Below are 22,500 nucleotides of genomic sequence, written 5' to 3' on the forward strand. Positions count from 1 at the left end.
AGGCCGAGCCCAGCCCAGGCTCAGCCCCGCAGCCGTCCCCAGCTCGGGGAGCCCGGGGCCCCCTTTCCCTCGGGCGGTGACAGCCAACGCCCACCAGGGGGCGCCGCAGTGTCGGGCGCTGGCCACAGGGCGTTCGAAGGGGGCGTGGCTCGAAGGCTGGGGCCGGCGGCGTTCGCCGGTCGCCCGGGCGGCGGCGGCGGCGGCGGGGGCGGGGGCGGCCGGGGGGCGGGGCCGGCCCGCAGCATGGCGCGGTCGGGCTGCCTGTCCCGGCTCCAGCTGCTGGCGGCCGCCCTGGCCGCCTGCTGCGGGCTGGGGGCCGCCTCCCTCGCCCGCTGCCGGCCGGCGCGCCGCCTCCGCCGCTGCCTCGCCAAGCTGCTCATGGCCCTGGCCGGGCCCCTGGTCTTCCGCATCGGGTGAGTGCGGCCGCTCGGACCCTCTCCGGGCTCTCTCCCGCCGCCGCCGGCGGGGGCTTCGTGGGGCCGGGGGGAGGAGTCGGCTGCCGGTGGGGGACATGCAGGGGGGTGGGCAGGGGCCTCCGGGGGGGCTGGGGCTGCTGGGGGCGGGTTGGCTGGGGTTGGGGGGGGGCTGGAGGGGGAGATGGGGGGGATGAGGCTGGGGCAAGGGGGCTGGAGGGGAAGTTAGGCTGGGGGGTTTGGCTGGGGCTGGACTGTGCAGGGCTTGGGGGGCTGCCGGGGAGCTGGGGGGATTAGGCTGAGGGTGGGGGCTTTGGCTGGGGCTGGGCTTTGGCTGGGGCTGGACTGGGCAGGGCTGGGGGGGGGGAGGTGGGGGGCTTTGGCTGGGGCTGGACTGTGCAGGGCTGGGGGGGGGAGCTGGGAGAGCTAGGCTGGGTCGGGAGGATGCAGGGGGGCTGTGTGGGTTATGGGGATCTGTGGCCAGAGGTCTGCATGCATGCATCCAGGAAGGCTGGCTGGGTTGAGGGGGAGTCTCACTGGGGCACTAAGGGGCGGGCTGGTGGCTGAGCTGAGGGGGCTGTGCAGGGTTTGAAGGAGGTCTCTTTCCTGGCTGCACTGGCAGTCCCACAAGCTGCCCCCCTCTCCCCCATAGGGTGCTCCTGGGGACCCCAAAGGGTTTGCACCGCACTGATTGGTGCCCAAATCACTTTGGGTGGGGGGATGCTTGTGCCACCCTCTGGGGTAGGTGCCGTGCACAGCCCCCCCCCCCCCCCCCCCCCGCACAGCAGCCACAGAAGGGCTTGGCCGGTGCTCTCCGCGATGCGCTGGGGAGCCATGTGTCCTTTGCTGCCCTGGGCTTGGTGCAGCACTGCTAACACATACGCAGGCTTCTCTGGAAAGCTCCAGCTGCCTGGGTTAGACTGTGTTAGGGGTTAGAGGGAGAAAACGCTGCTTTCAGATCCCACACAAAGCTTGGCATTATCCATCCCTGCCAGGATTTGCCCACGTGACCCAGATCCCCAGACCCAGGGGTGCCGCAGCTTCCATTCAGCATCTGCTCCTTGGGCCCCAGCTGAACGCTCTGACTCTAGCTTGCGGAGCGTCTTCCACGCACGCTGCCTCCCGAAAGCCTTTAGAGCTCTGGGTAATAGAGGGCAGGCGTCAGTTACCAGAAGCAGCGGTGCGGGGTTTGCACTATGGAGAATAGACGAGAATCGGTCCATCGTGGAGGAGGGAGGAGAGCCAGAGTAACGGGGGAGAGGGGAGGCAGTGGCCCAGTTTTGCATCGTACTGATGCTGCAGAGAGGCAGGAAGGCGGCTCGGAGCGATGGAGAAGGCTCAGGCAGAGGGTAGATTCCCCTCCTTGTCCCCTCTCTTACAGTGGGATCCGCAGTGCAAAGGATCCTAGCATAGCCCAGCCGGTGTGGCTGGTGTGTGTGTATGTGATACGCTGTGTATTTGGGGCTTGGAACACTTGCTGGGTGCCTTGTAGCTAGGGGGTCACTTGGTAGCAATGAAGGAAAGGGGCATCTGCCCGCAAGGACTAGGGCAGACCCCTGGAAACAGGCCCAGCTCCCTCTGCTCATACGCCTCTCCCGGGATGCCTGCTGCAATCCAGTCATCAAGAACTGTGACAGTCCTGTGAGCTGTCCAGGGGTGCACGAGCTTGAGCCGAGCAGCTGTCTGATCTTGTTTGTTGAGCCTTGATCATTCCTCGCCCCATCCCTCCCTTGTTGTCATGCCTGAAACTGCCTTGGGCCGCCTCGGGGCAGGCACTGGGGCGTACAACGGGTTCCGTGACATGCCCGATGTGTCATGGCTGCTGGGCTGTGAAGGGTTTCTTTCACGTCCGCCTCTGGCTGGTATGTGTCAGGTAAATCCCAAGTTCCAGCCTCTCCCAGCTACTGTCATCTGTGATCCCTCCTGAGACCTCAGGCTGCAATCAGGGAGCTGGGGACCGGGTTGTCTGCTTTTCTTCTCCCCTAGCTTCGGTCTCTGGGGGTCCTCCTGCCTGGTGAATTACTCCAGCGTATGCTGCCAGGAGCTTTGCCTGGAAGTGTGAAACTGACATTATGCTCGGTTTCAGAGGAGCAGCCGGGTCAGTCTGTAGTCGCAAAAAGAAAAGGAGGACTTGTCTCTAAGGTGCCACTAACAAATTTATTTGAGCATAAGCTTTCGTGAGCTACAGCTCACTTTGTCGGATGCATTCAGTGGAAAATAGTGGGTTTTTTTCAACAAAAAGACTTCAAAAACAGACTTCAAGGAGAGACTGCTGAATTGGAATTAATTTGCAAACCGGATACAATTAACTTAGGCTTGAATAGAGACCGGGAGTGGATGGGTCATTACACAAAGTAAAACTATTTCCCCATGTTTATCCCCCCCTTCCCTCACCCCCCACTGTTCCTCAGACGTTCTTGTCAACTGCTGGGAATGGCCCACCTTGATTATCACTACAAAAGGTTCCCCCCCTCCCCCTTCCTGCTGGTAATAGCTCACCTTAAGTGATCACTCTGGTTACAGCGTGTATGGTCACACCCATTGTTTCATGTTCTCTGTGTATATAAATCTCCTCACTGTATTTTCCACTGAATGCATCCGACGAAGTGAGCTGTAGCTCACGGAAGCTTATGCTCAAATAAATTTGTTAGTCTCTAAGGTGCCACAAGTCCTCCTTTTCTTTTTGACATAATGCTCGACAGTTTCGCGACAACTCACAGCATTCTGAACAGTGTCTTTAAAACAGGCCACGCTCACTCAATGCAATCATTCTGCAGCGTGGGGAAGCTCTGAAGCGGCTGTGGAAGGGTAGGGCAGGGTGCTGTGGCTGGCTCAGCGAGGTGAGATTGTACCCGTTTACTTTCAGGACAGTTCTTGGCACAGCTGTCGGGGCTAGGAGGTTGATTTACCAAATGGACAGCTTTGATTCCGGAGACGCTGATGGGATTCATTGCCAGGGCACTTGCGTTGTGGTAGCATCTGTCTCTGTGCAGCGTGCGGGGCATATTAAGAGAGAGCCCTGTTAGCTGTGTGGATTGTCTAGCCCTGTGACCTTGTCTTCCTCAGAAAAAAGGTCGGTGTGTGTGTGTTACCTAAAGTGTTTAATCCTTGTGTAGACAGGGCAAGTTGTAGTTCTAACTCGTGTTAACTGGTGAAGGAGAATGTGACAGGGGAGCTGTGGGTTTGCCTCGTTTTGGCATGCATTAGCCAGTCTACAACTGTCCTGCCCGCGCTCGGATTCGAACACGTTAACTTGCACGCTTCGTTACCTTTCATTAGTGTAGACATGGCCTGTGTGTATTAAACTGGATTTTGTTTCATATTTGCAGAGCTCTAATGCTCTGGCAGGCAGAACGTCAGCCATCAAAGGCTGAGGCACGTTGAAAAGGGAGTATGACATGGTTGTGTCGCGTCTTGGGAGCTCACTTTTGGGGAAAATGGGTCACCGAGGAGGTGGTGGTAGTTACTCAGCGATTTAAAGAGCTGTTGTCACCTAGGTTTAGAGTCAAGCCTTAACTTTTGCTTCCAAAGGCGTTTTATAAAACCCACCAATCGGAAATGTTTGAGCAGATCTTTCTGTTAACCCCAAATCAGCAGCCGCACCAGTGTCTAGTGCAAGAAAGGTGGAAACCGGCTAGAAATAAATAGTGAAACTGTTTTCTTCAGCTGAGCTAAGAGAGGTGCAATAGTAAAAGGAACAGCAAATCTTCCTCTGTCTTTTGTATAGATCTGTCTGCTAAGCTGGTCGTAGAGTATTAAAAACAAAGAGGAATTTTAGAGTCTGCAGTCCCTTTACACAGCTTGAGGACAGCTTGAGGAAAGCAGTGGTTCTTTTAACTGTATGCCGCCTTAGTTATCGGAGTAGCATCTACCTCAGTTGGGGCCCCATTCTGTGTGTACGCTGTGTAGCTCAGAGTAAGGCGCTTACCGTCTAAACATCCAAGATAAAGGGGAGGCATCATTGCCTGCATTTCTCAGAGAGGGACCTGTGGTGCAGAGAGATGAGGCGAGTTAACCATACACCGAAGGTATCCGTGGCACAGCGGGGAACTGACGGAGTTCTAGTTCAGTCCGGCAGCCTTCCCCTGCGATGCAAGACGGAAAGAATCCGAGGTATCACTGCAAATGATCAGGGCTCCATCGCCTAGCTGCTGGACAAATAACTAGCATGGCAGAATTCTGTGTCGCTTGCATCTTAATGGAGTCTGGGATTAACAGAGGGAATTGCTTTATTCCCTCTGATCCCGTCCCCGGAGAAGGAATCAAGTCCTCAATCGGCAGCTTGGTGTTTGGACAATGCTTTGGAGATGTGAATGACTGGGCGAATGTCAAGTGTTATGTTAACTTTTCCGAACTTGACGGGCTGCTTGTAGAAGTGTTTGGAAACTTTACCAGATCTGAATGGTAATGAGACTTTAAAATCTTCCCTTTCACTAAAGCACAATGTGGATTATTGCCTGGGTGTAATAATTAACCTGCAGTGCCCTGAGCCAATTCTCTTCCAACTGGAGTTTGTGAGCAGTGTTCTCGAAAGATGGGACAGGCTTTGTCACTTTGATCTCTTGCACTGCATTGTGTGTGTCACTCACCAGCAGTAAAGTGTTGGGCTTTGGCAGGCAGCACTGAGCCAAATATTCCCTTTTCAGGGTCACTGCACCTGCGTCCCCACCCCGTGGTCCATCGGGGGCACCCACGTCAGGTCTTGGGCTTCCAGTCGTTACCTCTCTTGGGTGGAGATGCGCGTCTCTCCCCCTCCCGACTGGAGTTTGAAGGCTTCATAGTCCACTGTGATATCCCCTGTAAGCCAGCCTGTCCGCCCGCCTGCCCCAGTGCTTCTCCACTGTGATATCCCCTGCAAGCCAGCCTGTCCGCCCGCCTGCCCCAGTGCTTCTCCACTGTGATATCCCCTGCAAGCCAGCCTGCCTGCCTGCCCGCCCGCCCGCCCCAGTGCTTCTCCACTGTGATATCCCCTGCAAGCCAGCCTGCCTGCCCGCCCCAGTGCTTCTCCACTGTGATAACCCCTGCAAGCCAGCCTGCCTGCCCGCCCACCCGCCCGCCCCCGTGCTGCTCCACTGTGATAACCCCTGCAAGCCAGCCTGTCCGCCCGCCCACCTGCCCCAGTGCTTCTCCACTGTGATAACCCCTGCCTGCCCACCCCAGTGCTTTGCCTTCTCTCCGATGGCCACAGCCAGCGTGCAGCCAGCAGGTACAAGTCAGCGCACTGCTCTTGCTAAGCCACCACCTTTTACTCCTAGTGTGAAAGCGTCACCGGGACAACGTATAGAAACAAGGAAGAAGTTCCTCTATACATGCTAAAAGCTTAGTCAAGATCCCCCTCAGTCTCATGGGCCCCTTCCATGAGATTTGGGGCCCTGGGACAGAAGGGCCCGTCCAGTCGCTGGGTCAGAAAGAAGGCCCTGAGGCAGTTTAAATGCAGCCGTTCTATGCCAGAAGCCCTTTCTTGGTTGATGGCTGGAAGATCCCGTTTGAACCAGCATGGGCAAACCTCCCTGGGGGGCTGATACCTCTCTGGAGTTGGTACAACCTGGGTGCTTTCCCTTAATCTCTCTCTCGCACACACACACGCCTGGTTCCTGGCGCAGCTGTGGCAGCCGCCTGCCCCCCAGAGTTACATACAATCCCTGTCCCACAGTGGACTCCTTAAGGAAGAGGTGATCCTCTAAAGAAATGCCTTTAGTTCTTTCCCAGGCGACCAACCTCCGGAGTTAATGCTGCGTTTACCGCGTAGAATTCACGCGTGTTCTGAGCCACGGGGAATGGCTATGCAGTGTACGTCTCTCAGCATGAAATACTGTGAGGTGCTCGGGGAGGCGTGGTTGAAAGGCAAAGCGCTTCCCCAGAAGCTCCAGGGGAAGGTAACTTAATATCCTTCCTGCTGCCTGTGTGAAGGATCATGCTGTAGGACAGTGTCAGCTGAACTCGCACGTCTGTCTGGAAAGACTTTACTGCTGTTCTGCAATTGCTATAACTAAAGGGGCTGTGACGAAGTGGGACTGTTCTTAATTTTTCCTCTGAATAGTGTGGGGGTGCCTCAGTTTCCCCTAGGCAGTTCTTAAGTATCTAGGGGGTGGGGTAAGGGTGTATGATCGTTGCAGAGCCCTAGAGGGCAGGTGTGTGCAGGGGTCTGGACACAGAGAATGGCCGACACCCTGTTTCCTGGCAACGGATGGCCTGGCCCTTCCCCCCTGCAAGGTGAGAGCTAAAGGGTTGGAGAACAAAGGAATCAGGTGACCTCCTGGCCTGGGAAAGGGACAAAGCCCAGAGGAGTGGGGGCTGGAGAGAGTTTTTCAGTTGGGGTCTGGCTGGGACATGGAGTGAAGGGCAGACGCAGTTGTCTGGCTCACTGCCCCCCAAAATGGACCCCGCTGAGGGGTCCTGTTCTCTGCACCTACAAGCTCTGTGTTAGACCATGTTCCTGTCGTCTAATAAACCTTCTGTGTTACTGGCTGGCTGAGAGTCCCGTCTGACTGCGGAGGTGGGGGGCAGGACCCTCTGGCTTCCCCAGGACCCCGCTTGAGCGGACTTGCTGTGGGAAGCGCACGGAGGGGCAGAGGAGGCTGAATGCTCTGAGGTCAGACCCAGGAAGGTGGAAGCCGGGTGAGCTGTGTGTCCTGCAGACAGGCTGCTCCCCGAGAGGAGACTTCCCCAGAGTCCTGACTGGCTTCACGGTGAGCCGTTCCAGAGCATCGCCCGGGGACTCCGTGACAGAGGGCTGTGGGACTCTCTCCCACAAGGCACTGGAGTATAGAATCCTAGAATCAGAGAATCTCAGGGTTGGAAGGGACCTCAGGAGGTATCTAGTCCAACCCCCTGCTCAAAGCAGGACCAACCCCAACTAAATCATCCCAGCCAGGGCTTTGTCAAGCCTGACCTTGAAAACTTCTAAGGAAGGAGATTCCACCACCTCCCTAGGTAACGCATTCCAGTGTTTCACCACCCTCCTAGTGAAAAAGTTTTTCCTAATATCCAACCTAAATCTCCCCCACTGCAACTTGAGACCATTACTCCTTGTTCTGTCATCCGCTACCACTGAGAACAGTCTAGATCCATCCTATTTGGAACCCCCATTTCAGGTAGTTGAAAGCAGCTATCAAATCCCCCCTCATTCTTCTCTTCCGCAGACTAAACAATCCCAGTTCCCTCAGCCTCTCCTCATAAGTCATGTGTTCCAGACCCCTAATCATTTTTGTTGCCCTTCACTGGACTCTTTCCAATTTTTCCACATCCTTCTTGTAGCGTGAGGCCCAAAACTGGACACAGTACTCCAGATGAGGCCTCACCAATGTCGAATAGAGGGGAACGATCGCGTCCCTCGATCTGCTCGCTATGCCCCTACTTATACATCCCAAAATGCCATTGGCCTTCTTGGCAACAAGGGCACACTGTTGACTCATATCCAGCTTCTTGTCCACTGTAACCCCGAGGTCCTTTTCTGCAGAACTGCTGCCTAGCCACTCGGTCCCTAGTCTGTAGCGGTGTACGGGATTCTTCTGTCCTAAGTGCAGGACTCTGCACTTGTCCTTGTTGAACCTCATCAGATTTCTTTTGGCCCAATCCTCTAATTTGTCTAGGCCCCTCTGTATTCTATCCCTACCCTCCAGCGTATCTACCTCTCCTCCCAGTTTAGTGTCATCTGCAAACTTGCTGAGGGTGCAATCCACACCATCCTCCAGATCATTTATGAAGATATTGAACAAAACCGGCCCGAGGACCGACCCTTGGGGCACTCCACTTGATACCGGCTGCCAACTAGACACGGAGCCATTGATCACTACCCGTTGAGCCCGACAATTTAGCCAACTTTCTATCCACCTTATAGTCCATTCATCCAGCCAATACTTCTTTAACTTGCTGGCAAGAATACTGTGGGAGACTGTGTCAAAAGCTTTGCTAAAGGCAAGGAACTACACGTCCACTGCTTTCCCCTCATCCACAGAACCAGTTATCTCGTCGTAGAAAGCAATTAGATTAGTCAGGCATGACTTGCCCTTGGTGAATCCATGCTGACTGTTCCTGATCACTTTCCTCTCCTCTAAGTGCTTCAGAATTGATTCCTTGAGGACCTGCTCCATGATTTTTCCGGGGACTGAGGTGAGGCTGACTGGCCTGTAGTTCCCCGGATCCTGCTTCTTCCCTTTTTTAAAGATGGGCGCTACATTAGCCTTTTTCCAGTCGTCCGGGACCTCCCCTGATCGCCATGAGTTTTCATGAGAAGAAGAATAGAATCGGTTTCAGAAAAGGATTCATGTGTGGATGAGACCATCCTGAGTTCCATTAGATAGGCCGGAGCATTATTTCTAAGGGGATATTTACTCTTGTGCTGCAGCCCATAAGCCAACCACAAATAGGCAGGATATAGGCAGAAATTTGGATGAAATTCACAGGTAAAGCCAGAAGGGACCACTGTGATTGTTCACCCTAACCTCCTGTAGACCACAGGCCGTGGGATGTCCCTGAATTAGCTCCTGTTTGAACTAGAGGAGATCTTGTAGAGAAACGCCCAGTCTTGATTAAAACTAGGGCTGTCAAGCGATTAAAAAAAAAAAAAAAATTAATCCCAATTAATTGTGCTGTTAAACAAAATAATAGAATACCATTTATTTAAATATTTTGGGGTGTTTTCTACATTTTCAAATATATTTATTTCAATTAGAACACAGAATAGAAAGTGTAGAGCGCTCACTTTATATTGATGTGTTTATTACAAATATTTGCACTGTAAAACACAAAAGAAATCGTATTTTTCAATTCACCTCATACAAGTACTGTCGTGCAACCTCTTTATCGTGAAAGTTGAACTTAGAGATGTAGAATTATGTACAAAAAATCACTGCATTCAAAAATAAAACCGTGTCCAACTTTAGAGCCTGCAAGTGCACTCGGTCCTACTTCAGCCAATCGCTCAGACAAACAAGTTTGTTTCCACTGGCAGATGATAATGCTGCCCGCTTCTTGTTTACAGTATCACCCGAAAGTGAGAACAGGTGTTCGCATGGCACTGTTGTAGCCGGCATCGCAAGATATTTACATGCCAGATGCGCTAAAGATTCAATGACCCTTCATGCTCCAAACACCGTTCCAGAGGCCATGCGTCCATGCGGATGACAGGTTCTGCTCGATAACGATCCAAAGCAGAGGGGACCAACGCATGTTCATTTTCATCATCTGAGTCCGATGCCACCAGCTGAAGGTTGGGTTTTTTTTTCTTTTTTGGTGGTTCGGGTTCTGTAGTTTCCACATCGGAGTGTTGCTCTTTTAAGACTTCTGAGAGCATGCTCCACACCTCGTCCCTCTCAGATTTTGGAAGGCACTTCAGATTCTTAAACCTTGGGTCGAGTGCTGTAGCGATCTTTAGAAATCTCACATCGGTACCTTCTTTGCGTTTTGTCAGATCTGCAGTGAAAGTGTCCTTAAAACAAACAACGTGTGCTGGGTCATCACCCGAGACCGCTAGAATGTGAGATATATGGCAGAATGCGGGTAAAACAGAGCAGGAGACGTACTATTCTCTCCCAAGGAGTTCACTCACAAATTTAATGTCTTACTTTTTTAATGAGCATCCTCACCATGGAAGCAAGTCCTCTGGAATGGTGGCCGAAGCATGAAGGGGCATATGAATGTTTAGCATGTCTGACATGTAAATATCTTGCAATGCTGGCCATAAAAGTGCCATGCGAACGCCTGTTCTCACTTTCAGGTGACATGGTAAACAAGAAGCAGGCAGCATTATCTCCCGTAAATGTAAACACACTTGTTTGTCAGAGCGATTGGCTGAACAAGAAGTAGGACTGAGTGGACTTATAGGCTCTGAAGTTTTATGTAACAAAAAAAATCTACATTTGTAAGTTACACTTTCATAATAGAGGTTGCACTACAGAGCTTGTATGAGGTGCATAGAAAAATACTATATCATTTTTACAGTGCAAATTTGTAATAAAAATATTAAGTGATCCCTGTACACTTTGTATTCTGTGTTGCAATAGAAATGTAGAAAAATATCCAAAATATTTAAATTGGGATTCTATTGTTTAAGAGTGTGATTAATAGCGATTAATTTGAGTTAATTGCGTGAGTTAACTGCTATTTAATCAACAGACCTAATTGAAACATTTCCAGTGATGCTGGATGCGAATGCACCACGACCCTTGGTAAATTGTTCCAACGCTTAATGATCCTCCCTGCTAAAAATGTCTCATTTCTAGTCTGACTTGGCCTAGCAAATATTTCATAACTGTCAGTTATGGGGGTTTTGTCACGCTTCCTCCCACGCTTCTGTACTGGCTACGGGTGGAGGCTGGGCTGATAATTCTACGGTCAAGTTTTTACATTCCCCTGTCCTGGCAGTTTGTTTACTTTGTGTATGCGTATCTGGCTGTATAATCTTACTTTTCTTACCACTTTTCTGTGGGTCTTTCAGACAGCAATGGGGTGGGGGAAGGGAGGGAGAAACGTTTTTTAAAAAGACAGGAACACATTCTGCAGCTGCTAACATTGCATGGGGATTCGGGTAAGTGTGGAGCCTGCATGAAACTATCTTTTAAGTAGTTAGCGACCGTCCCATTTACCCATAATCCAGCCATTCTCCATTTTGATGCTTTTCCCCACTCGGATCTCGCAGTGAGGGGCTGTTGGAGTGAAACACTGTGAATGTAACTGTACTGGAAACCAACCTCCTGACTTACCTGATCGACACCATACGTAATTAGAGCCAGAGGGTGGGTTGGTTTTTTTTTAAAGCCCGTTTCTTGACCCCTGCTGGTTTTTGGCTGTCTTACTGATTGCTGGCTTGGCCAGTGGTAACCCGTGGGGTCGGTTTCATTTCCTTGTTCTCAGGGCCATGGTGTTTGGGTTGTTTATGGAAGCATCTTTGTTTGTTTGAGAAGCAGCTGTTCCCTCTAGTATCTGCCTCTAGCTGGCATGGGGAGGGGAAGAGGGTGGGGGGTTGTAAGCAAGTTTTAAACCTCAAAGTAAGCTTTTATTTGTTGTTCTTCTGCAGCTTTTTCCCTGCTGTGGCAGCTGTTTGTTGTTGCTGGAAAAATACCCACGTTGGGGAAAACTTCAACCTAACAAAAAACGTGTTTTATTTTGTTAAAGGCTGCATAGCGAACCCTCATAACTGCTGCGGAGATCAAGGGCTTAAGTCCAATCCTTCTTGGAATTGCCCTTTCTCCGGATCATCAGAACATCCGCTGTTAGGCAGGATAAAATCTTCTGTGCTTTGCCGCCAGGGCCAGCCCATAACTGCCCCAGGCCTCAGCAGATGCTTCTATTAAGGTTACTCCATGATTGTCCATGGCGGTGATTTTAGCTGCTTCCTATGGAATGTTTTGCACAGGCTGATCCCGGGGACAAGACACCGAGCTCGCGGGACCCGGGCTCTGAGCTGATGGCTGCCGGCAGAGATGTTGTAACTGTCCACACACCCACACCCCACATGCTCGCCCCACTGCCCAGCAGTGTCCACGTGACAGCCATGTACGCGTCAGCTGGGGCTGTCTGGATCAGAGCCCGCCCTAGAGTCATGGGGTCAGCGGGGGAGAATGGGCTCAGAGTTCACTCCAGCCTCGGCCACTGCTGCTGTTTGTTTCATTGTGGCCGTTCTCCGCCCCCTTCCTCCCCGAGAGGCGCTGTGCGCCCACATGCACCCCGTGGGGGGTGGGAGCAGGGGGCCTGGCATGGGCCCAACTTTAATTGAAGGGCTCTGGTGGGGTTTCATTATCTCCTTTGAAGGTGGGGTGTGTGGCCAGTGGGGTTCCCCACAGTCTGCTCCTCCCCAGGCCCAGCATCTTCTGGGGTTTCTCGTCTGTCCAGCCTCATGTGATCCCACCCCGAGGCCCAGTAGGGTTCCATCTCTGGCGTGAGGCTCCCAGAAGCTGCCCGCCCACCCTGCTGGGGGTGGGGGGGGCACAGGGAATCACCAAGAGGGATTTGCCCAAAGTCCAGTGGTAGAGCTGGGGATGGAACCCAGGAGTCCTGATTCTAGTCCCTGCTCTAAAGGCTCTCCTTCTCACAGCAAAGGGATGGAACGCAGGACTCCTGCCTCCCCTGCCACATCTGCAAGGTCTCTTTCCCTGTAGACCCGGCTCCGCAGTGGGGCAAAGGGGAGGGGCTTGTAGCTGCTTGGAGAATCCAGCTGGCCCCGAATACTCCCTTGCTGAGCTGGGAATCCCCTGGGGGTGTCGCCTGAGGGGCAGCGTGCTGGGGGGGGGTTCTGGTTTGTCACCTCCCCTTCTCCCCCAAGTACCAACACTACTGTGGGGCTCCTTTGAGCTCCTTGCTAGGAGCTGATGTGGAGGCCACATGGCTCAGGGATGTGGAGGCAGGGAAGTTGCTGCCCTGGGTCTCCTTTAGGGGGAGTGGGGGTGACTAGTGGTTAGAGCAGAGGGGCCTGAGTCAGGACCCCCCCGGCTGTGCACATTCCATATGCAACCCTGAGTGTCACTTCCCTGCCCTGTGCCTCAGTTTCCCCAAATGCCTCCAGAACCGCAGCTAGGGAAGGTACTAGAGAAATGTAAACTCTTGTTGTTGTAATGTGTGCAAATTAGGTGCTGCCTCTGGGCTCCTGGCAGGTTGTCAAAGCACCCCTCTGCATCACACAAATTGTTACCCTTCCCCACTGCCGCCCCTGCCCCCTCCCACACATATACACACAGTATAGCAAGGCCAATATATAAGTTAAAGACAAAAAAAACAAAAACAAAAAAGCCACCAGCCCTTGCCTGTGTGCCTGAACGGGTTAATGCTACTCCAGCCAAGTTTCCTCTTTTAAAACCACAGGGCTGGGGGCCTGGCAGAGGGAACAGGAGGTTTCATGATCACTAGGATGGCTGGTGCAATTGGTGGAGAGAAACCAGCACAGAAGCCTGACTGGGGGTGGGGAGCAGGCTGGAAAATTACCTGCAGCCCTGGTAAATGCTCTGACAGCTTCCTCCTCTTCCCCTCCCTCAGACAGCTCTGTGGGGGGCTGCTCTGCCGGCACTCATCTAGGAGCAGCTGAAAGCTCCCATGCTGAAGCCCTCAAAGCCCATAGCCCACTGATCTCCATCCCCTGCCCCGGTGCCCACCCCCCGGCTGGCGGTTTTGCCACCCGGAAAGCCCGGTTTCAGCGGTTGCCACTGCTGGCAGCGTGGTGATGGGGCCTGGGCCTGCTTCCCCTGCTCGCAGGCCTTGTCTCTCTGCCAGAGGTGTGCCGGGGTTCGGCTGAGCCACGCTCAATGCCATGGACCAGGCAGGTCGCTGCTCGAATGACTGACGCGCCAGCGCCCCCCGCTGGCGTGTCTCGAAGTGCTCTGCGGCCGCGAGCGACCCGCGCCTGGCGCATCCACCCTGTGATGCGGCTTGGAGGGATCCCAGTTGTACAGACGGGACCCTGAGGCCAGATCTACCCCAGGGAGGCGGTGGCCGTGTCGGCCGTTGTACCGGCAGTGCACCATCGGCAACGCTGCACTTCTACCAGCATAGCTGACCGCAGCCCCCCGAGCGAAAGGGGTGATGGCGGGGACGGTGTGGGGCTTGCTTAAGGTCAAAGATTAGGAGAGTGAGGGATAGAACCCAGGAGTCCTGGCTCCCAGACCCCACTCCCCTCCTGGACCTGGGAATAGAACCCAGGAGTCCTGATTCCCAGACCCCCACCCACTCACTCACTAGCCCCCACTCCCTGCCCAGAACGGGGAATAGAACCAGTCCCTGCTGTGGCCCACTACATTCAACTCCTTCCCCCCACGCTGCCAGGATATTTGCTGGCTCTTGTATCTTTCGAGAGAAACCAATGGAAATGCCTGGTTGGGTGAGTCCAAGAGCAGTGAAAGCAACCCCACTTCCCATACACGCGCCCCATTCCTTCTCCAGGCCCCTCCAGGGCCATTAACCAGCAGCTGCCCACTGAAGCTTCCTTGCAGGCCAGTTTTCCAGATGCTGAGGGCTTGCGTGCCGTGAAATCCGAGCCCGTGAGTTCACCCTGCTTGCTGGGGGAGCATGGTCTCCCCAACTTTAACCCGCCCCCCCCAGCGCTGAGCTCACTTCCTGAATCTGACCATGCACGCTGTGTCCTGGGCAGACCACATGTGCCAGCTCCCCACCCCTGCTTGGGAAGCCCATTGACAGCAGCTCTCCGGGGTGCCCTGGGTGCGTAGCTCAGAACCCAGGGCACAGCTCTGCCCTTCCTCCGGGGCGGGGCAGGTCAGCGCTCCAGCGGCTGGGACTTTGATGCCCCGGGGGATCAGGGGAATTCCAGATCTCCCTGATAAGCTGGAGGCTTATTGTGGATGGTGCGGGAAGGGCAGAGCTCCTTTCTCAGAAACGTGGCCGGCGTACCAAGGATTCCCGGCCTTGTCTCACATCTGGCGCGGTGCCTTCAGGGGTGGGGGAGAGCCAGCTTGGGGCAGCTGGGCACTGTTCTGACTTCTCCACGCCTGGCTTTGCCAGTTCCCCTCACTCCTGCCCCCAGCCCCCTCTGCCACGTTGCAAGGGGTACCTGAAAGCCAGATTGGCATTCGTCATCCCGGGGCGTTCTCAGTAACGCAGATCAGCGCCCCCCCCCCCCATCCCTTCCCGTCAGCCCTGCCATGCGCCTCTCCAGCGACATGCAGGGAGATTCAGCTCCCCCCTCCTCTCCTGGCTCCTATGCAGCCTGTCCCCCTGAACTGTCCCCCAGTAACAGGACCATCTGCCCCCACTTGGGAGCAACCCCTGTGGAGCCACCTGGAGGTGTCTTGGTTCCCTGTTTGCTTAGTTCATGCTGTTCCATTGACTTGGAAATCCTTCTGTAAGTGGTGCCCCTGCCCCTGCCCCTGCCCCGAGCGCCTCTCTGGGGAAAGGTTTCAGAGGAGCAGCCATGTTAGTCTGTATTCGCAAAAAGAAAAGGAGGACTTGTGGCACCTTAGAGACTAACCAATTTATTTGAGCATAAGCTTTCGTGAAAACTGAATGCATCCGATGAAGTGAGCTGTAGCTCACGAAAGCTTATGCTCAAATAAATTGGTTAGTCTCTAAGGTGCCACAAGTCCTCCTTCTCTGGGGAAACTGGCCCCACTGGTGAGATCATCTCTGTGTGGAGCTTGGACGCTGAAAGGCACAGCCCCATGGGTGTCTGGCCGTGCACCGGCGGAGTCAGGCGAAGGGTTTTGGCTAGTTTGGCTTCGGGAAAGGGGTAGGAGGGGGGCTTCTTGTTGATGCCCCTGCTGCAGCGGCTACCTTCCCCCCCCACCAAGAGCTGGTGTGATCGTGGGAGCCAGGTGGACGGGCTGGGTCTGCGCCAATCCCAGGGCGCTGGCAGCGCTGGCGGTCAAAGCCGTGCTTAGCAGGCGTGGGCAGAGAGGCAAGGGTGGGTGAAGCTGCATTAGCCCCATTTTGCAGAGTGGGAAACTGAGGTTAACAGCCTGGGGCCAGGGTCCCCAGCTGGCGCAAATGGTCAGAGCTCCATTGACGTCAAGGAGATTACGCTGATTTATGCCCTCCCAGGAGCTGACCCCCTGATTCTCAAGGCGCCCGCAGCTGCTATTGATGGTCTGGCTGTCGGGAGTTTGGCCCAGGGCTGCGGAGGGAATCTGCCCCGGTGTACGGCAGGAGAGGGTCGCCCTTGGGGGATGGACAGGGACAGCTATGCTGGCCTGCACTGTGACTGCAGGGATCGCTGTAGCAGGGAACCCGCCGTGCGGAGACACGGCTCGTGCTGGTTTTGCCGGCGTATTCTGCGCTGGTTCGGCGGACGAACTCTGCCGGCAGAAGCGTTGTAGGGCAGTATCACTGTCTCTGCGTTGGGGCTTTAGCTGGGCTAGGAAGGTCTTAAAAATCCCCTCCCTAACTGACGTCTTGCCGCTGGCAGCAGTTTCTAGCGTCCGACCTGGCCTGCGTCAGAGCTGTGATGTAACCCGCGTGTCCTGGCTTCCCGGTCCCTGGGCTCCCGTCCCCATCTCTCGTCTGGCCACCGCTCTGCAGACAAAGCCGGCAGTCTGGCCACCTCCCCACGGGCTGCCTGTGACAGTAGGAAGAGTTTAGTCTAAAAGCTTTTGCTGCCCCTCTTGGAAAGGGGGGAAATCCAGACCCAGATGCTTTCCTGTCTCTCCCCCCTTTCTCGGGGGGGATGCTACCTAATGGCATCCTAGGTTGCTCTGCAGCACGTCTGCCCCCGACCCAAAGAGGGCAGGGAGAGCAGCTGAGTTGCTGGGCCCCGGTGGGAGTGGGAGGGAGACCCGTCTCTGCGTCTCACTCTGTCCCTCTCCCTGTCCCCCCCCAGGTACAGCCTGTACGCCCGCACCCGGCTGGGCTACCTGTTCTACAGACGGCAGATGAAGAAAGCCCGGGAGCGGTATCCACATGGCCACTCGATTCCCCAGCCTGTGATGTTCAGCGGTGAGTCCTAGCTGCTTCTGGGGCTCCCTCCCTTTCCCCTCTTCTGGAGCCCGTTCTCACTCATCCCACAAGCCCGGGGCCCAGGCTGGGGTGCCAGGGTAGCACACCCTGTGAGAGGGTGGGTCTCTAACCCCCTCTAGCAGCTGATGCACAAGAGGGTAACAGTCTACTACAGCCGCCAGCCAGTGGAGTTCCTCCTTTAGCTCAGGCGGCAGAGCCTCGTGATTTTAGTGCTGAAGGTGCCGGGTTCCCTTGCAGGGGGAATGAGGGGTAATTACGCTAACATGTGGATCCAGGTTCGGGTTGGGCCAGGGTCTGGGGGTCTAACTGGGCACGAGGAGCTGACAGCCCCTGAATCCCGTGAGCCGCTCCAGCAGTAACTTGGGCCTCGTCTGATCAAAACTCTCCAATTCCGCTGCCCTTGGCCCGTGGGCCGGATCAGGACAAACGTTGAGGGGTCAGAGTCTGAGCTGGGTGGTCCCCGGACCCTCGGGGCTGCCTGGGGTTTGGGGCTGTGGCTCAGATCCCCTTTCTCAGCTGCTTGTCTGTCTGCCCTGTTACCCCAGGGGTAAAGATCCTGCCGATCCCCGTGCTATCCAACAACTATAGCTACCTGGTCATCGACACCCGCTCCAACGCTGCTGCCGCCATCGACCCCTCAGACCCCCTGGCCGTGCAGGTGAGAACTCCTCCTCCGCCCCGGCGGGGCCAGCGCCCCGCCCTCCGGGCTGTGAAACTGACCAGGGGATTGATCCACTGAGACGCGCAGGGTGTCCCTGACGCTGAGGGGCGGGGAGAGGGGACCCGCCCCCTTTCACCATCCCGTGGCCACGGGGGAGGGAAGGGGGCTAGTGCCTGAGCCTCCCTCGGTGCCCCCTCTTCCTGCCCACCCCCCACTCCCCACTCTCGTCCCTGTATCCTGCGGATCTGCCGGATTTTTGCCAGCAGCACCGACCTTTCCCTGCTGGGCTGCCTGTCCCACCCTTCCTGGTGTCGGGGGGCAGCAGTTGGGGGGTGGGCGTCGGACAAAGAAGATCAGGCACCCAGCTTCGCTGCAAGGGGCAAACCAGCCCTGGCCCCCCTGCTGCCCTGCTCTTCAAAGGCCCCCGCGGCCAAGGGCCCAGCCCCCTCCTTCCTGCTGCCCGAAGCTGCCAGCCCTTTGTTGCCTGTTTGTTCCGCAGCTGGGGGGTGCCAGAGACTCCAGGGAGCCCGCTAGGCACTTGGCTGTTGCTATTGATTTTGCAGGGAAGGTGGTGCCAGATACCATGGTGATGCGTGAAAGGCTAAACCGCTGAGAGAGAGCAGGAGCTGCGTGTGTGTGGCTGGTAGAGGGGGGAGGAGAGGAAGAGAGAACAAACAGGGAGATATGCAGCACGGGGGGAGGCCACAGAAAGGAAATGCAGCAGTCCCTTGTTTGGTGGTGGTGGTGGGGGGGAATCCCAGCTCCTAAAATACCCCTCCACCAATGGAACTGCCCTCAGTGACTGTGTGCGAATCCAGCCGCACCCTGTCACTCTCCTGTGCTCGGGCGTTGCCCCCCTCCCACCCTCCCCCCAAGTTGCAGTGGGGAGGCAGGGAGCATAGGACCACAGGGCTGGGGTAGGACCAAGGCTCCATGCCTGTCTCCAAGCCCCACGCTGTGGCCACGCAGGACTTCGCAAGTGGGGCGGAACGCTTCTCCCCCAGCTGCAAAGAGCGAAGGAGAATCCCCTTAAGATCATAGCGCTATAGGGCCCATGACACAGGTGAGCAGTTCTGAATCCAGTCAGCAGAGGGCAGCGGTGCGTGCACCGTCTCATTACGACCTGCTTTACAGAGAACTTGGCTTCCCCTTTTAAGGCCTCATCTTGGCCAGTCCTAGCGACAGGAGATCGCAGCAGCTGGTGCGTCAGCCTCTCGGTGGCCCCGTCTCTGGCATAGGGGACGCTTTGCCCGATGGGCATCGAGATGGCACCCAGGGTGGTCAATACAAACCAACTGCTGGCTCCACTCTGGTGTGCCCGGCCGGTTGGCTCTGCGCCCACCAGAGGTGCCTGCCGTGCCCTCCCTGAGAGCAGCTGCCCCCTGTGCACGCTGCCAGGACATGCCAGGCTCCAAACCTGTTACGCCTGGGAGCAGGGCTGAGTCACTCGGGGGGGCGGGGAACCTCCTGGGGAGGCGGGGCGGAGGGGGCTTCTTTGGAATCTTGTTCAAACTTGCAGAGCCTAAGCCGCTGCCTGCCCCCCCTTTCCCCCCCAGCGTGTGGGAGGAGATCAGCCACCATGCATGCAGATCGCTACTACATTGGCCTGGGTTCTTTTTAACCCCTCGGTGCCTGGAGCTCACTTAGCGGCAAGAGCAATGGACAATGGATCCCAGGCCGGGGAATGAACTTGGAGGGGAGGCCTGCCCTGGGGGCTGGCAGGAAGCAGCGGGGGGGAGGAGGGGAAACGCAGCAGAGACAGAGGAAGAGCAGCTGCTGCATGGAAATAACTGCTTCTCCCAGTGTGGGGCCTGTGCTGGGCATGGGGGAGCCTTCCCAGAATTTCCCAGCTGCGCATGGGCCACCAGCAGGACAGGACTGACTCTAGTGGAGCCCTCCCCACCTGCCCAGCTGGGGAAGCAGCCAGTGCATGAGCCGCTCCGCTTCCCTGCAACACCCCCCCCCCAACACACACACACAGAGTAAAAAGAGTGCCTGCCCCTCCCTGCTTGTGAAACTGTGTGCGTAGTAAAACCTCCTGGGGCAGGAAATGGCTCCGCTGAGCTAAAGATGAAAGCGAGGGGGCCAAATTTACAGACAATACAAAACTATTCAAGATCGTGAAGCCCAGAGCAGCCTGCCAGGGCGGCGTTCCAAAGGGATCTCCCCAAACTGGGGGAGGCAGTGGCAGATGAAATTCAGCGTTGCAGAAGGCAAAGTCGTGCACATTGGAAAGCAGAATCCCAGCTAGCCGGACAAAATGATGGGTCTAAAGTAGCTGCTACTGCTCAAGAAAGAGATCGGGGAGGGGGGTCAGTGCGGAGAGCTCTCTGAGAACACCCACTCCATGTGCAGCGGCCGTCACAAAAGCAAGCAATGTTAGGAACCATTAGGAAAGGGGATAGATGAGATGACAGAAAATATCATGTTGCCTCTGTATAAATCCACGGGACGCCCACACCTTGAATACTTTTCAGAGTAACAGCCGTGTTAGTCTGTATTCGCAAAAAGAAAAGGAGTACTTGTGGCACCTTAGAGACTAACCAATTTATTTGAGCATAAGCTTTCGTGAGCTACAGCTCACTTCATCAGATGCATACTGTGGAAAGTAATGAAGATCTTTTTATACACACAAAGCATGAAAAAATGGGTGTTTACCACTACAGAAGGTTTTCTCTCCCCCCACTCCACACTCCTGCTGGTAATAGCTTATCTAAAGTGATCACTCTCCTTACAATGTGTATGATAATCAAGGTGGGCCATTTCAAGCACAAATCCAGGGTTTAACAAGAATGTCTGGGGGGGTAGGAAAAAACAAGGGCTAAGTCATTATGCAAGGTAACCTATTTCCCCTTGTTTTTTCCTACCCCCCCCCCCCCCCGACGTTCTTGTTAAACCCTGGATTTGTGCTGGAAATGATTATCATACACATTGTAAGGAGAGTGATCTCTTTAGATAAGCTATTGCCAGCAGGAGAGTGGGGTGGGGGGAGAGAAAACCTTTTGTAGTGGTAAACACTCATTTTTTTTCATGCTTTGTGTGTATAAAAAGATCTTCTATATTTTCCACCGTATGCATCTGATGAAGTGAGCTGTAGCTCACGAAAGCTCATGCTCAAATAAATTGGTTAGTCTCTAAGGTGCCATAAGTACTCCTTTTCTTTTTACCTTGAAGACTGCGTGTGGATCTGGTCGCCTGATCTTGAAAAGGATACACTGGAATTGGGAATAGGTCCGGGGGGGCCACAGACACGAGTAGGGGGGTGGAACGGCTTCCATACCAGGAGGGAGTACAAAGTCTGCCACTGTTCAGTTTAGGAAAAAGACAACGAAGGGGGGAGATGAGGGAGGTCTATAAAATCATGGCGGGTGCGGAGAAAGTGACCAGGACAGTGTTATTTACCCCTTCGCAGAACACGAGAACCAAGGGTCACCCAATGAAATTAGCCGGCAGCAGGTTTAAAACAAACGTAAGGAAGTGCTTTCGCACAACACCCAGTCAGCCCGTGGAACTCCTTGCCGGGGGATGTTGTGAAGGCCAAGGCTATAACTGGGTTAAAAAAAGAACTAGATAAGTTCCTGGAGGACAGGTCCAGCAGTGGCTATTAGCCAAGATGGTCAAGGACGCAACCATAGGCCCCAACTTCGCCTGGCACCGGTGGGTGCTCGACCCCCCCCCCACCCCCTCGCCTCACCCTGCCCTGACTCCACCCTGCCCCCTCCTGCCCCCATTCCAACCCCTTCCCCAAAGTCTCCGCCCCCTCCCTGCCCCTATTCCGACTCCTTCCCCAAATCCCCGCCCCGCCCCCACCTTCTCCCCCGAGCGCACCGCATTCCCGACTCCCTTCCGGAGCTGGCTCAGCTGTTTGGTGGCGGCAAGTGCTGGGAGGTAGGCGGAGGAGCGGGGACGCGGCGCGCTCAGGGGAGGGGGTGGGGCGGGGGGTGAGGGGAGCTTGGCTGCCGGTGGGTGCACAGCACTCACTAATTTTTCCCCCTGGGTGCTCCAGCCCCGGAGCACCCATGGAATCGGCGCCCATGGACGCAACCCTCTGCTCTAGGTGTCCCTAAGCCTCTGACTGTCAAAGGCTGGGCGTGGAGGACGGGATGGCTCACTCTATGATTGCCTGGTCTGGTCACTCCCTCTGGAGCACCTGGCACCGGCAGTGGTCAGAGAGGGGATCCTGGGTTAGATGGACCATTGCTCTGCCCCAGTACGGCCACGCTGATGTTGTTGAGCCAGCGCGTCCCTGGGGATTACTGGGGCAGGCCGTGTGTGCTGGAGAATTGGGGTCCTGATCCCTGCCAGGGGCTGGGAGGGATCTGTGCTGCCGTGAGGAGCCCTGGGTTTGCATCCTGCCCCCTGCCTGCCCGGCTGGCCGGGCATGGGATACTTAGCCCTCGGGCAGTCCCGGGTTCGAGTCTCACCCATCATTGCGGAGGGCAGCTGTGGGATCTGGGGGCAGTTCCTTCGCACCGTGGAGCAGCGCGGGGCGGGGATAGGTCAGAGCGACTGGAGGCTGCAGCAGTGGGGAGCCCGGGCCCCCCAATATCAACAGCTTCCTCGCCAATTCTAGGCCTGAATCAAATCACATGGCTGCCAGATTGGGGGAGGTGCTGGCTGGCTGGTCACCTCCTCTCCCATGTCTGTCCCCCAGTTGATTGGTGCAGCCCACCCCACCAGACAGCTCCCTGTTTCTTTAGCCCCTGGGGTGGGCTGGGGGCAGAGCCTGTGGTCAGGCTGGCGCTGCTGCTCACGCTCTCTCTTCTTCCAGGCAGCCATCGAGAAGGAGGGGGTGACGCTGGAGGCCATCCTGTGCACCCACAAACACTGGTAAGGGGGCTGCTCTGGGGGACAGGGGTGTGGGACGGGGGTGGGGGCCAACTTCCTGCCTAGGGCAGGTCATTGCCCTTCGGGGGTGGGGCTGTGCTGGGAGGGAGGCAAAGGATGTGGGGAGCCCAGGGCTGCGGCTACGGGTGGGATTGAGAGGAAGGGCCCTGCCCTGGCATGTCCGGCTGCCATGTGGAAGTGATGGGC

The 22,500-nt window shown here is 55.7% G+C and overlaps 1 protein-coding gene across 1 annotated transcript in view; it reads left to right on the top strand.

Moving 5' to 3' along the window:
* The first annotated feature begins 318 nt into the window (after window positions 1–318).
* Window positions 319–22,500, top strand: part of LOC141995718 (putative thioesterase PNKD) — a 34,574-nt gene continuing 12,392 nt past the window's right edge. Inside the window, exons 1-4 of the mRNA XM_074967023.1 lie at window positions 319–413; window positions 16,669–16,784; window positions 17,351–17,463; window positions 22,238–22,296. Of these exons, the coding sequence (XP_074823124.1) occupies window positions 379–413; window positions 16,669–16,784; window positions 17,351–17,463; window positions 22,238–22,296 (323 nt within the window). The 5' untranslated portion in view covers window positions 319–378. The remainder of the gene's footprint in view (window positions 414–16,668; window positions 16,785–17,350; window positions 17,464–22,237; window positions 22,297–22,500) is intronic.

Source organism: Natator depressus, chromosome 11, assembly GCF_965152275.1.
Source record: "Natator depressus isolate rNatDep1 chromosome 11, rNatDep2.hap1, whole genome shotgun sequence".
NCBI classification, from domain to species: domain Eukaryota; kingdom Metazoa; phylum Chordata; order Testudines; family Cheloniidae; genus Natator; species Natator depressus.